At 37.0% G+C, this 13685-nt stretch overlaps 1 protein-coding gene and 1 long non-coding RNA gene across 2 annotated transcripts in view; both read left to right on the top strand.

Moving 5' to 3' along the window:
- Window positions 1–137: 137 nt before the first annotated feature.
- Window positions 138–806, top strand: LOC110674385. The gene is made up of 2 exons (XR_002498815.1): window positions 138–186; window positions 255–806. It is a non-coding gene; the product is annotated as an uncharacterized LOC110674385 (long non-coding RNA).
- A 2621-nt stretch (window positions 807–3427) lies between these two features.
- Window positions 3428–13685, top strand: part of LOC5579033 (eukaryotic translation initiation factor 3 subunit A) — a 34949-nt gene continuing 24691 nt past the window's right edge. Inside the window, exons 1-2 of the mRNA XM_021839299.1 lie at window positions 3428–3602; window positions 3713–4033. Of these exons, the coding sequence (XP_021694991.1) occupies window positions 3716–4033 (318 nt within the window). The 5' untranslated portion in view covers window positions 3428–3602; window positions 3713–3715. The remainder of the gene's footprint in view (window positions 3603–3712; window positions 4034–13685) is intronic.

The following is a 13685-nucleotide window of genomic DNA, read 5'->3' as shown; positions in this document are numbered from 1 at the left end:
ACACAACCGTTTGGATATTTTTTAGTGTGTATATATTCCCCTAATCAAAACAAATGAAAAAAAAGGTCCGAAAAATGTGTAAGGAAAATGTTTGTTTAACGTTGAAAGCAGTGAAAATATCGGACAAATCGAGACACATTGCCGCTATTAAAATGGCGAAGTACCCCTCTTTCCAAAACTATGCAGGTAAGATTAGATAAACTTACTGCCTTGTATATAATCAATGTTAACTTAACGATTCCTTCATTTTTCAGTTATCAACAAACGGTTTTCTGCAGATCCGGATGATGACCTCTTCGAATAAACACTGTCCCCCGCTTCGATTACCAGTATTTTCAGTTCGTTGCGGAACAGCTAAGGTATTCCCGGGAAAAGTGGATGCTGTTGAATCAGTCCGGTGGATGTCAAGGATTCAACCGATTCAACGCACAACGGCCTCGAAATGGAAGTGATCATTCCGGTTCCAATACATCACATACTTGACCTGTTCTTTCCGGAGCAGTACATCTGTGTCTGGACATAATAGCAGCAGATATTAGGACAGCGAATTGATCGATCCGGATAACGTGTTTTGGTTTTCGAACTACCTTGTGGTCGACTAAACGGAACACAGGACAGAAGAGGACTTCCAATAATATATATTACAATAAGTTGGTACGGAGTATAAGAATGCTTATCAGCATACGAGTCAGTTTAGGAACTGTTTTTGGAAGTACGCAGGTTTTATAAATACAGAACCGAGCACAGATAAAGTATTTAATCCATGAAAAAAGCTTATTCTCTCATATAGACGTCGAGAGAAAAAAGAAGACAATTGTTTCCTCTAATATTAATGTTTGATAATCAGTATTATCAAACAGCAACTATTTTATATTTTAATTTTAAATTTAGGTCCCATTCATATATTTCATAACGCTGAAAGGGATAGATGGGTGTCCTTAAGATGTTACAGCTCATATAAAATTCGAAAAATATTTCTACAAAATGTGCAACGAGGGGGTGGGTGGGTGTCAAAATTGGCTATTCTTGGCGTTATGAAATTTGTTAATGAACCAACCACCCCCCCGATTTAGGATACCATTTGAGGCAGAGTATTATTTCATTGTATTATTTCTATTTTGAATAAAATAATTTAATTAGCTTAATTGATAAAAAAAATAAACTAGTAACATACGTGTAGTATAAATTTGCTTTAGGTAGTTTCAATCAGACATTTATTTGAGAAATTGGATGAATTGCGCAAGTTGCTTGTAAAGTAATATTTTCTACACGTATTTACTTGTTTTATTGCTTCTTATTAAATCTACAAAAAATATTCCCTTAAAGTTTAAACAAATCAAGACTGTTTAATAAACGGTTATAATACCATATAACATAATAAGTCTACAGTTTCTCATACGTTAATGATTTTTATTGAAAGTTTATGTTTCAACTGTTTCTCAACCGTTTGCCTTACAATGGATTTGGCGAAAACATGGATAGTATAACTACCTTTTGGCAAATTGTAAACGAAAAATTTTGTTCGAGAAAATCGCCGTTTTTAAATGGTTACATAACTTAACCGCCCATTCCCCACATTGTGATTTGCCGGTTTACTATTTGGAAAACTGTCAAAAACGTTCGCCGTACGGTGGACATATTGTTATTTTTCATGCTAAACAAAATCATTCACATACTGTTGCAAATGGTTTTGGACGTTTGGGAAACAGTACTAATATGGTTCATATTTATACGGGCATTCGCTATGTTCTACATACGTTTGTTTTTTGTGTTTTTATTGCACTTCTTTCATAAAAATTGAGATCCGGCTGGTAGGAGCACTAGTTTGAGGTTGGAAAACCAGGATATGTGAAGTTAGTTTCATTGGAACTTTCGCCTGAGCGATTTTTGCGCAACCACACGAAGAAGAATTTATGTATGTTAAGATTAATATCCCATTGATTACTTTTACTTACGCACAAATAGTTGTTTCGAAAGAAAAACTGTTCACTTCAACACCAAGTTTACCGTCAAATTAAATTGACACACTTCATTGATTCTACTTTACACTTGTGCTTACTTCAATCATAATCTTACTAACTACCAATATCCGAAAACATTTTCATCTTTTGACTTCAAGTCATGCACACAAATCTACTCACATCTAACTTGAGAGAAATAGTGTAGGTGACAAGATAATCGGCACTCACGCAGGAGACCATGTATCAAGTCTAGGTTTGCACTTTGTTTTGATTTTTCCATTTGCTTTTTAAGTCGATAAAGCAGCTATGAATCTTTTTGGATGTGTTGATAAAGCAGAGCAAACTGTTGCGTAAACATTGCAAAATATTGTATACTCAACTATATTTGCTTTGAGTCAACTAAAATATAATTTAATTTTGACGTTTGACGTTTGTAAATTCAATAACAAATATAGTTGCTAACAACTATACGGTATAGTTATTTTGAACAATATATTGTGAAATCAACAATATTTATTGTTATCTCTAAAACAACCTAAAAATATATTGTGTCGCCAGCACTAAATTGAAGTTCGGAAGTCCAGACTTCCGACTTCCGAAATTACTTCCGAAGTTTTTTGACATTTGAATTTGGCAGCTACGTTATGATGAGGATGAACTTGTTTTGGCTAGCAGAAAAGGGAAGAAAAGTCCGATATAGTGGACCGACAACATGCCTACGAATAAAATGGAATCCGTAAGAAAAAACAGCGATAGCAGGTATTTAAGAAACTCAGTGGCGGAATGAGGAAATGGCTGGTGGACATTTACCGCCGTGAACCAGTCCTATTCCATGAAGTGGCAAGGAAAAAGTTCCACAGTAGATTTTTCACACCCATTAGTGTGTCATCCTGCACGATGTTTTTGTTTTGGTTTGCTAGGTGTAGTGTTGCGGGATGATATGATTTGAACAGAAAGTAGTATCGGAAGTAAGCAAAGTTGCCAGTTTGGCAGCGACCTCCCGACAATTTTTGTCTAAATGCACAATAGTTAGTTCGACCGGACAAATGATTACGAACACTATATTTTGTTCTCCGTGCATCATCATAACGACAGCAGCACACCCCACCGGACGAATTGTCGTATTGGGAGCGAATAGGGGTTTATTCACAAATTTCATAACGCTGAAAATGACCATTTTTGACACCCACCCACCCCCTCGTAACGCATTTTGTATGAATATTCTATGAATTTTGTATGAGCTGTAACATTCTGAGGACACCCATCCACCCCCTTCAGCGTTATGAAATTTGTGAATGGGCCCTAGAGGGATGCAAAATTTTAGAACCCCATTTCGCGACGGCGATCGTCTCTTTCCTCTCTTTCGCTCAAATTTTTATTCGGCCAGCAAAAACATGACGTTTCCCATTTTGTTTGACACATGCTTGTGTCAGAATTTTTGAGGGAGGGACCACTTCGGAAAGCGAAACATCACGTAGAGAAAAAGCTTAGGAGTTTTCTAAAAGCGAAGACGGATCGGCAAACAGTGAGCAGAAAAAAAGTGAAATTCGGCAGTGAAAATCCATTCCCAGCGCGCAATTTCCTGCTGCAAAACGCGTATCGGTGCCCATTGGTGACGGCCAGCTAGGAAATCGAACCCGAGTAAGTACGACTGGTGGAAAAATTGCGATCGGAGAATTGGCTGGCGTTTAACCTCGCTGTCGATTTTCACTTAAAATGTCCTGATGAAAATTCTTTCGTTTCGCTTCTAGGCGATGGGTAAATCGAAGAAGAAGTACGAGAGTAGCAGCAGTTCCAGCTCGGAAGCTTCCGAATCGAGTGACACTTCCAGTTCGGAAGACTTGGAGGTCAAGCGGCGAAGCAAGAAGAAGAAGAGCAGCAGCAGCGGCCGGAAGCACAAGAAGTCCTCCGGGAAGACACACGCCAGCTCCGGAACGGAACCGGATTCGGCCAGCGAGCAGTCCAGTGACGATGCTGCGGCCAAGGCGGCGGCAGTGGCCGCGGCCGCCGCCAAGAAGAAACACAAAAAGAACAAGAAGCAGAAGAAGGCCAAGAAGCACAAGAAACATAAGGTAATTGTACCAAAATTGTAAGTTTTATGGATCATGGTACCCTGTCTCTTCAGCTGGAAACACAATTGATTTTTCGAGATCATTTGGGAATCCTTTGAAGATCTTTTTTGAAGATTACACGATTATCGTTTAGGAATATCGTTTCAGACTCCTGGTAGAATTTTCTGGTGAACATTCTGGTAATATTTCCAGTGTTAACCCTAGGAGAACTCCTGGTGAAATTGCTTAAAAAACTTCTCTCGAAAAATTACTATGCTGAAGTCTCTGAAAGAATTACTGGTGGAATCTTTATGGGAAATTGTGGTAAAAAAGAAAAAGTCGTAATGGGATCCTTGGCGAAATCCTTGGAGGATTTTTTGCAGAATATTTTGGAAGAACCGGTAAAATCATCGCCAAAAATATTGGTGGAGTTTTTGAAAGGATTCCTATGAGAATTTCAGCTAAAATCCTTGAAGATTTTTCTGATGGAAATCCTGGAGAATTACCTGGGCGAATTCTAGATGAAATCCAGGGTGGAATTCTTAGAGGAATACCTGGAGGATTTACGTGGGGGATTTATAGTTGGAATCATTAGAGGAAATCCTAGCGGAATTTTTGAAGGAATTCCTGGTTGAATTACTGAAGGAATTTCTATTTTAAATCCTAGGAGGAACTCCAGTTAGAGTCATTGGTTAATATACTGGTAGATTCGAAAATTAATGAAATTTTCAACAAAAAATCTCTGGTAAAATCGCTGGAGGAATTTCTGAAAACCTTCAAGAATTCCTGGAGATAATCGGCGATAAAATCCTTGAAAAACTCCGAGGGAATCCCTTGGGGATTGAAACCTTAAGGAATTCTGCGAGAATTCCTTTGAAAAATTCCGGAAGAAATTTCTTGAGTAATTCTGGTGATAAAATCCTCAATAGAAAAAATCCCTTGTCAAATCCTTGGAGGAATTCTTGATAACCATCGAAGCGAGGGAATATGGGTATTTTTTAAAAACTACCACGTCACAATACTAATAAAAAAGCAGTGTTCATGTGGGCGCCATTGCCTAGTCCGTCTGAGTATTGGTCCTGGTAGAGGGGAAACTTGGCAAAAGCCAGACCGAGGGTTCAGCCTTGACAAGTTAAGCTGTTAGGCAGCTCCAACTGAATACCATACAAAAAAAAAAAGAAATCTTAGAAGTATTTCTAATGCAATCCATAGAAGAACTTCTGATGTAATCCTTAGAAGAATTTCTTATGTAATCCCTGGAAAAGTTACAAATGGAATCTCTGAAGAAACTCCTGATGTAATTTTTAGAGGAAGTCCTGTCACATTCACAAATTATTCCGGAAGGAATTCCTAGGGTGACTCCTTATGCAATCACTAAAAAAAAATCCTGATGCATCTCCTCCTGGAAGAGGAAAGAGCTCCTGATTTAATCTCTGGAGGAATTTCAGGTGGAATCTCTGAAGGAACTTCTGATAGAATCTCTAGAGGAATTTCTTATGATATCCCTAGAAGAAATCCTGATGGAATTTCTCGAGGAACTCCTGATATAATCTGTGGAAGAACTCCTGATACAATTTCTGGAGGAATGCGAGGTAATGAGAGCACTTTTGATGGAATTTCCAGAAGAACTGTGATGGAAGCCCTAAAGGTACTTTTGATAGAATCTCTATAGGAACTGCTGATGGAATCGCTGGAGGGAATGCTGATGGAATCTTTAGAAGAATTCCTAAAGATATTCTTGCAGGAACTCCTGATGGAATCATTGGAGGAACTCCTGACGAAATCTCTTTAGGAATTCCTTGAGGAATTCCTGATAAGATTCCTGATGGAACTCCTGATAGAATACCTGGAGGAACTCCTTATGATATTCCTAGAAGAAATATTGATGGAATTCCTCGTGGAATTCCTGATAGAATCTCTTGAGGAATTTCTGGTAAAATCTTAGAAGGAACTATTGATGGAATTCCTGATGAATTCCCCAGAAGAACTGTAATGGAAGCTCTTACGGTATGTCCGATAGAATCCCTATAGAAACTCCTGATGGAACCCCTGGAGGAACTTCTGATGGGATCCTTGGAGGAATTTCTAAAGATATAGGGTGTCCCAGAAAGTATGGGCACGACTTTGATAACGAGAATCACAATATTTTTTCAAACAAATATATATTTTCACTTGGGTCATTCTAAATGCTGCCTTTGGTTTTATAAAATAACGTTTTACTTTGAAATTTCCGATTTTAGAAAATCAATTCTTATCTAGCCAGTACAGACCCTACTTTTGTGTTTTGTTGGAACTTAACTAGTAATGAATGTTTTTATCAAAACCCTGTGGTGAGTTCAAATACTTGGATGTTCCACAAGAATTTTTGTTTAAAATTTTATTTGGCTTTGCTAGAAAACATTTGATAAAATAAAAAAAAATCTAAAAAATCACTATATCCACATAAGATAATTTCACACAATCATAGCTTTTCAGGTATTTTCAAGAATCTCTGGGAAAATTCCAGATAGAATCCCCGAAGAAATTCCTGATGGAATCCCTAGGAGGGCTCTTGCTGGAAATCCCGAAGGAACTCCTGATGAAATTCCTTTGTAGAATTCATGATTGAATCATTAGAAGTACTCTTGATGAAATTCCTGGACGAACATTGATGGAATCTTTCGAAGCAAATTTGTTGAAGTTCGTGGTAGAATCTCTGAAGGAATTCCTGGTGTTTGGCAGTTCTTTTTGGTCTCCTTGAAGTGGTCTATAAAACGTAATTCACGTTTTTTCACCCAAGTACCTTAAGGACGCCATTCACCGCTCATCGAATTGTTTTGAAAAAAAAAAAGTTTAAGTTGGTTAAGAGGAAAATAACCATCATCGTTTTACAAATTTTCAAAACCAGTTTTTACGCTCAAAATTGAAGCAATGTTCAAGATAATTTTTCATGGCACTGTACTTGCTATCTGTAATGCGATGATAGATTTTCATGAGGATTTAATAAAATTTGAACGAAAAAACTGGTTTTTCATTCTTGATGATTGGTGATGATTAAATGATGGATTCTTGAGCCTTAACATGAGTCCATCAATATTTTTTTTAAGGCAGATCGAAACATGCTTCTTAGCTGCTATGGTTTATTATGTTGTCGTATTATAGTTCAAAGATAACTGCCAGCCAATGAAAGTAAATTAATTCAAACTAGTGCTTCATAAATTCATTATCAGACACTCAAAAAAATCCAAACGTCATTGCTACGTGAAACATCACGTAGATCATTCCAAATTCATTTTGCCTTCACTTCACCTGACTAAGATAAAGATCACTAAGCAGGGTGGCCACCGAACCGGGAAAAACGGGAAAAGCGGGAAAAAGACGGGAATTTGAATCCACCGGGAAAAAGACGGGAAAAACCGGGAATTTGAGAAGATCACCGGGAAAATGGTTTTGAACGAACGTCTTCAAGCTCCAATCTTCAAACAACCAACCTCCAAAATAAGTTTTAGAAAGTAGTTATGTTTAATGATATTGCCATGAGGCATCCGCAATTTTAACAAATATCCTTCAAACATTAATGATTTAATGTTATTATCATATTTCTTAAAAATGTTTCATTCAGTTTATAGCAATGTTTCGATTTTTTTTTTTGAATTTTTGTTCTTCCACTGTCAGGGCTAATATGTTTTTCACTTTCCTCTAATTTGCTCGACGTTTTGAATCAAAATATAATTACTTATTGCAGATTGGTTTAGCACTCTTCTGTAATTGCTGAATACCACAACTAATCTTGAAAACAAACCTTTATTTATAAAAACTTTTAATATGTCTATAGTTATCTAAGCGACAAAGTTTTGAATAAGGGCTCATTTAAGATTTTAATAATGGTCAAGCTGTTAGAGCTCATATAAAATGTGTAGAATATCTATACAGAAAGCATTACGAGAGGGTGAGTGGATGTCAAAAATGATATTTTTTGTTGTTATTAAAATTGTGAGTGAGCCCTTAGTAAGTGCTTCTAAATGTGTGGCCTTATTTCATCCATATCTTAAACTCATTTGCTTTCGAAAACTTTTTATTTTACGAAAAAAAAATCAAAAGATAAAGAATTGAAATAAATTTAATTACGGTAAAGAACTACTTGGGCATCTTAATGATTTCCTTAGGCACCTGGGGCTTTTGTCGGCCAAATTATCTGAAATTCAGCATTAGGATTCACTTAAGATAATTATAAATAAAAGCCAAATCTCTACATTTCAAGAGCAGAGAATCAAACAGAGCTCTGAGCTGAAATTTCGATCGTTTTATCATCACCAGTATGCAACCAATCCATTAAATTTTCAACGTGAACGGTTGTCAGGTTCTCTAGATCTTAAAATCTGAACTTGAAGATTTGAAGTTTTTGAAGCCAAACTTGGTTGGTAAATTGTTGGTAAATATGATTCAAATAGCATTCAAATTAAACCCCTGCCATGTCAAGAGTAGGATCTGTTTTATTAGCACAAGTAACCATCTCTTTCTCATAATAGATAGCTCCAGCTCCATTGATTTTCGACGAACGCGAGATAAATCGAGTCAGATGAATACTATACTATGCCATAGTTTTCAGAATAAGATTCTAAATAGATTAGAACAATCTAACAGTCAACTCATTGCTCCAATAGTGAAGATAAACAATCAAATTACTATGGAAAAACAACTAAAAAATTGAACCGATTTATAAAAAATGTTACAGTGCTTTTCAAAGAAACGATTTTTGATATAGAAAAATTCTACTAAAGTCGTTGGAAAGAATGGATTAAAAACCGGGAAAATTATGTAAAATATACCGGGAAAACCGGGAAAAAAGCGGGAATTTCAATATCGAAATTTGGTGGCCACCCTGACTAAGCCATTAATAACCATCAAATAGTGAATCAGTAATTGTTACTGAGGTTACCTATCGCACTCACGTTGAATTCACGTAGGTGCCTAAGTTCATTTTGACACCTGCATATTGTACGTACATTCGGTGTTGAGCGCAAATCCTAAGATGGCGCCCGCTTGATTTTTGCAGAACTTCAGAAGCTGCTGAACTTTAAACCCTGTGTTAGATTGATTTTAAGGTAAATATGCTTTGAATACCGAAGAATCCCTGCATTACTTCATATTTTACACCTGATTTATAACCTCTATCAATTTTAGCACGCAAAAGCTGCAACAAAACAGAACATACTCACAACATTTGGGAAACAAGATTCACAATGCTCAGATTGAATATAAAAATATCACAATCTTTTAGATTTGTTTACATTTTCCAATTGGGAATTAGTTTTCTTCCAAAGCCTATAAGAGATAAGGTTGGTCTATATTCTAGTTAATTTAATGCAAAACCATCTAGGTCCTATTGAAACGCTTCGTAAAGGCTACCGGAAAATCCACGTAGCTCTTACTTGTAGCGCCGGTGGAATGGACGAAGTTCAAAAGTTCATGCGTTCATTCTTGGCTACCTATGATTAACGTAAGAGCTACGTGAAAAGTGCGATGAAAAAAAAACACGTATGTTTACACGTAACAATGACGTTTGGATTATTTTGAGTGTACATATTATTCGGTACCATTATACATTTTTACATTTCAACCTTTGTTTTACAAAAACAATTGTTTTATCTTGCGTCTAGCGAAAGAAGCTTAGAAAAATTATGAAAAACCGATTTTTGGCAGAATTCAATATGTTGAAATGCTGTTAAATGAACGGTGAATGGCGTCCTTGCGGTAGATGCTGATCATGAGGATTAAAAAGACGGTTACAGCTAGAACAGATCCTTGGGGGATCCCTGTGTTTTCGGCTCAGGACGAAGAGCGACGGTTACCAGTGATAACTTGAAAGGTTCTACCGTTCAATTTTTTTTTAAGAGATGCAGAATATGGCCACTTAGTTCCCATTCGGTCAACTGGTATATAGGGGTCCAGGCGCGATTGTATACTTTGACCAAGTCTAATGATGCGATGTCAGCGTGGAGATTCTTGTCAATTGCACTTTGAAGGACTTCGTCCAGTTCAGTGAAGTAAGTCCCTGTTCCGTGGCCAGACAGGAAGGCGTGTTGCCTGTGATTAAGAAGTTGTTCCAAAAAGCGATTCAGCCGACGGTTTACCATTCGCTCCATTATTTTGCTAACACAGCATGTAAGGGAGATTGACCGGAAATCACTTGGGGAAGTCGATACGTGTTTATGTTTCGGGATAGGCACAATTAGGCTATGAGTCCAAGTTTGAGGTAGAGTGTTTTGGGTCCAGGCATTGTTTAGGAGTTCGAGTAAGGCCACTTTTGCTTCTGTTGTAAGTTTTCGAAACAGTGGGTAGCCATGGGAAGAGATCGAGTGATGAAAGAGATGCAAAATAGTCAGCCAGGGCATTGGCTATCACAATTGGATCCCGTGTTATACCGCTGGGCAGACAGTCGTAAAGCAATTCCCAGCGATCTTCGTTTGCCATTCAAGGCGTTGACTCGTTGCCAAATCTCAGTGGCTGTTTGGTTGGAATTTATTCCTTTCAAGAAATCTACCCAGCTCTTTCGATTTGCATCCCGGATTTTTTGACGACACTCGTTCCTTTTTGCACGGTAGGATTCCATAGCACGATGTTTGTTAGGGTGGTCTACGTGGAGGCGTTTAGTGGCCCGGAGAGCTTTCCTCCTTGCCTTAACCATTTTCTTTATGTCCGGGGACCACCAAGGAAGTGATCTTCGACCAGGGTTTTCAGTTGCTCGAGGGATAGTCAGTGAGGCTGCATTTTGGATCTACTCTAGTAGGTCTTTCCTATTGTTTGGGGTTGAATTACAAAGTTTAGCGTTTAACAGTTCCTGAAATGGAGGACTAGTATAGAGAAACTTTAAAGTAGATGGAGTACCGTGTACCTTTTAATTCCGCTCCTAAATACGCGTATTTCGACTACCACTTGCAGTCTTCTTCAGTGTCAGTTACTCGTATCCACTGAAGAAATCGTCGCATCTCTCTACCTTAAATACTAACACCAGATAAGTACCTACACAATCAAACTACCTAGGAAAAATTTCTTGGTCAGAATTGAAAAGGGGGGATAATAATAATTATACAAATCCCTAACTATCCCTAACTATCTATAATTATTATTATCCCCCCTTTTCAATTCTGACCAAGACATGACAGGTATACTCCTGTCGAAATTTTTCCTAGGTAGTTTGATTGTGTAGGTACTTATCTGGTGTTAGTATTTAAGGTAGAGAGATGCGACGATTTCTTCAGTGGATACGAGTAACTGACACTGAAGAAGACTGCAAGTGGTAGTCGAAATACGCGTATCTGTCAAAGATAAGCATTTAGGAGCGGAATTAAAAGGTACACGGTACTCCATCTACTTTAAAGTTTCTCTATTTGAGATTCTGCTCAGAGGATTCGAACATTCATTAAAGAGGGACTAGTATAGGATTATCTAAACTTTGAAGAACATTTGTAAGTTTAGACATAAGGTCCGCCATTTTTCCGTTAGCTAGATAGGCTGTTAGTGAAAAGGGGTATTCCAGTGTAGCTCCCACAATAGGCAAATCGGTGGCGAGTTCAAGAAAGGAGTGAGGAATAGTAGCTAAGATACCATTGCGATTGAATGGTAAATATTTTGGTTAAGTTTAATGTCCCATCTATATTGGCTCCTTAATGAACAATTAAAACCATCTACGATAACCTTGTGCGATTCCTAAATAGCCACGATGATTGGCTGTTGATGTTTAATAAGCATCTCAAGGTCAGCTAGATTTTTGTAGTAGCCATTGAGTTGCTAAAGGAGCTTTCGAAGATATTCTATTTGACGATGCTTGTTCCAGCCGAGTCGATGCTGTTCTTGATTGCAGTACACACAGGGGGTCGATATCAACTCCAGGTTTGTGAGTCGTTATGGTAGACCTTGCAGTTTCAGGATAGGCTATTGGAGTGCCAGATTTTTGTCTGGTTCGGAATGAGCTAGATTCTCAGCTGTTGGAAGGCTTAACCAATGCAGCTGAAGAACATCGTAAACTTTTGGATCGGATCTAGCTTCTTCCGGTAGTGGAGCCCTTGGAGATCCCAAAAAAAACATCTTGAACATCTACTGCGTTGTTATTGGAGGTGAAAGATTTCTGAAGAGTGTTTGCTGGCAGAGATACACATTCTTGCGTTTCCAGATGGGTGTCGATATCGGTTAACATTAATGCAGGGCTGTTACAACAGTCGCGAATTTCGCGATTCTCACGGGTTTCGCGATTTTCGCGGATTTGTAGCGGATTTATGCCGCCAAACGCGAAAATCGCGGGTGAATGAAAGACAGTCGCGAAAATCGCGGATTTGCTAAATCATGTCACGAAAATCACATACAATAGATTTACCAGACACATTAAATTGTCATGTTTTGAATTACGTATTTTCAATTTTACACAAATTACAAAGTTTATATTTTTCAGTATCTTTGCAAGATATGAACAGTGTGGAAAAAGTGCGGCACATCGTTCCCTCAGGGGAAGCTCGCGTGAAGTTTTATGCAAATACCCCAATATATTAGAAGTGCAGAGAGTTAGGTCATATTGTAGTGCTGCCATCAAATTTCTATTTTATATACAATTTTATACAGTTATTAGGAAGCTTGACACTGTAGAGCTATATATGTCTTATTCTTAAGATTTTAAAGACGTAGACTGGCTTGTTTAGGAATATCCACTTTTTTACGTTAAAAATTGAGAGCAAACTTCCATAATTTGCCGTGCCTTGGAATTATTTTTAAAACACGTTTGAAGTTAGTATGGAAATCACTTTTGAATCACCTCTCGACAAATTTTACTTCGGAACGAGCTGCCATTGTGTAAATTGAAATGTCATTGAGTCTATATGTTTTTTCTATTTTTTTTACATTTATAATGTCAAAATTATGATAATGAAATGCAAATAATTGTGCAATACAGCAATACGCAAATAATTGATCAAGCTACAAAAACTGCAACTTTTCTACTGCTAAACAATTCAATTATTGAATCCTAGTTCTTTTAATTTCCTAGTGATATTTAAAAGTCGTTGTGAAGGCAAAACTGTTACGGTTGTTTTGGAAATTCTACTATAATTAAAGAAAGTTTTCAGTTCAGTATTTTTAAACCCAAATATTTTAGAAAAAAGTAAACAAAAATAGAAAATTGGATTTTCTTTTATGTTTTAGAACATTTTGAACAGACTGGTAAAAAAATACATTATTTCAGAGGTATCGAATGAAAAAAAAATGCTTCTAAATTACGAAATGACCAACATTATTTTACAAAACTAACACATTTGATTCTCTAAACAATTGTGACAATTAAAATAATGCGTCCAGATAATGCTTGGTTCGAATAAATACATGAATTAGGTTCATTTCCATAATTACCTGATATGGCTTCCTCGAGCTTATCTTAACCAGCTGAAGTTTCTTATTCGCGATGAAAGTTTGATTGTCACATAACTTCTACCAAATGTAAAAATTTGCTACAACACCATTAGGGAGATATTATTACCAGAGATAATTGAAAAAAAAATTGTGATAAATTCTTTTTAACATTTTGAAAATTTTGATCTTTTGCATGGCGTACCATGGTCAACGATTGATTCCATCCAAGTTTTCGCTACCAATTATGAATAACCTGAAAACAAAAAAAAAAAACATAATGATAATACTCCAATATAGG

The sequence above is a fragment of the Aedes aegypti genome, chromosome 1 (assembly GCF_002204515.2).
Source record: "Aedes aegypti strain LVP_AGWG chromosome 1, AaegL5.0 Primary Assembly, whole genome shotgun sequence".
In the NCBI taxonomy this organism is placed as follows: domain Eukaryota; kingdom Metazoa; phylum Arthropoda; class Insecta; order Diptera; family Culicidae; genus Aedes; species Aedes aegypti.
This window is presented reverse-complemented; position numbering and strand designations above follow the sequence as displayed.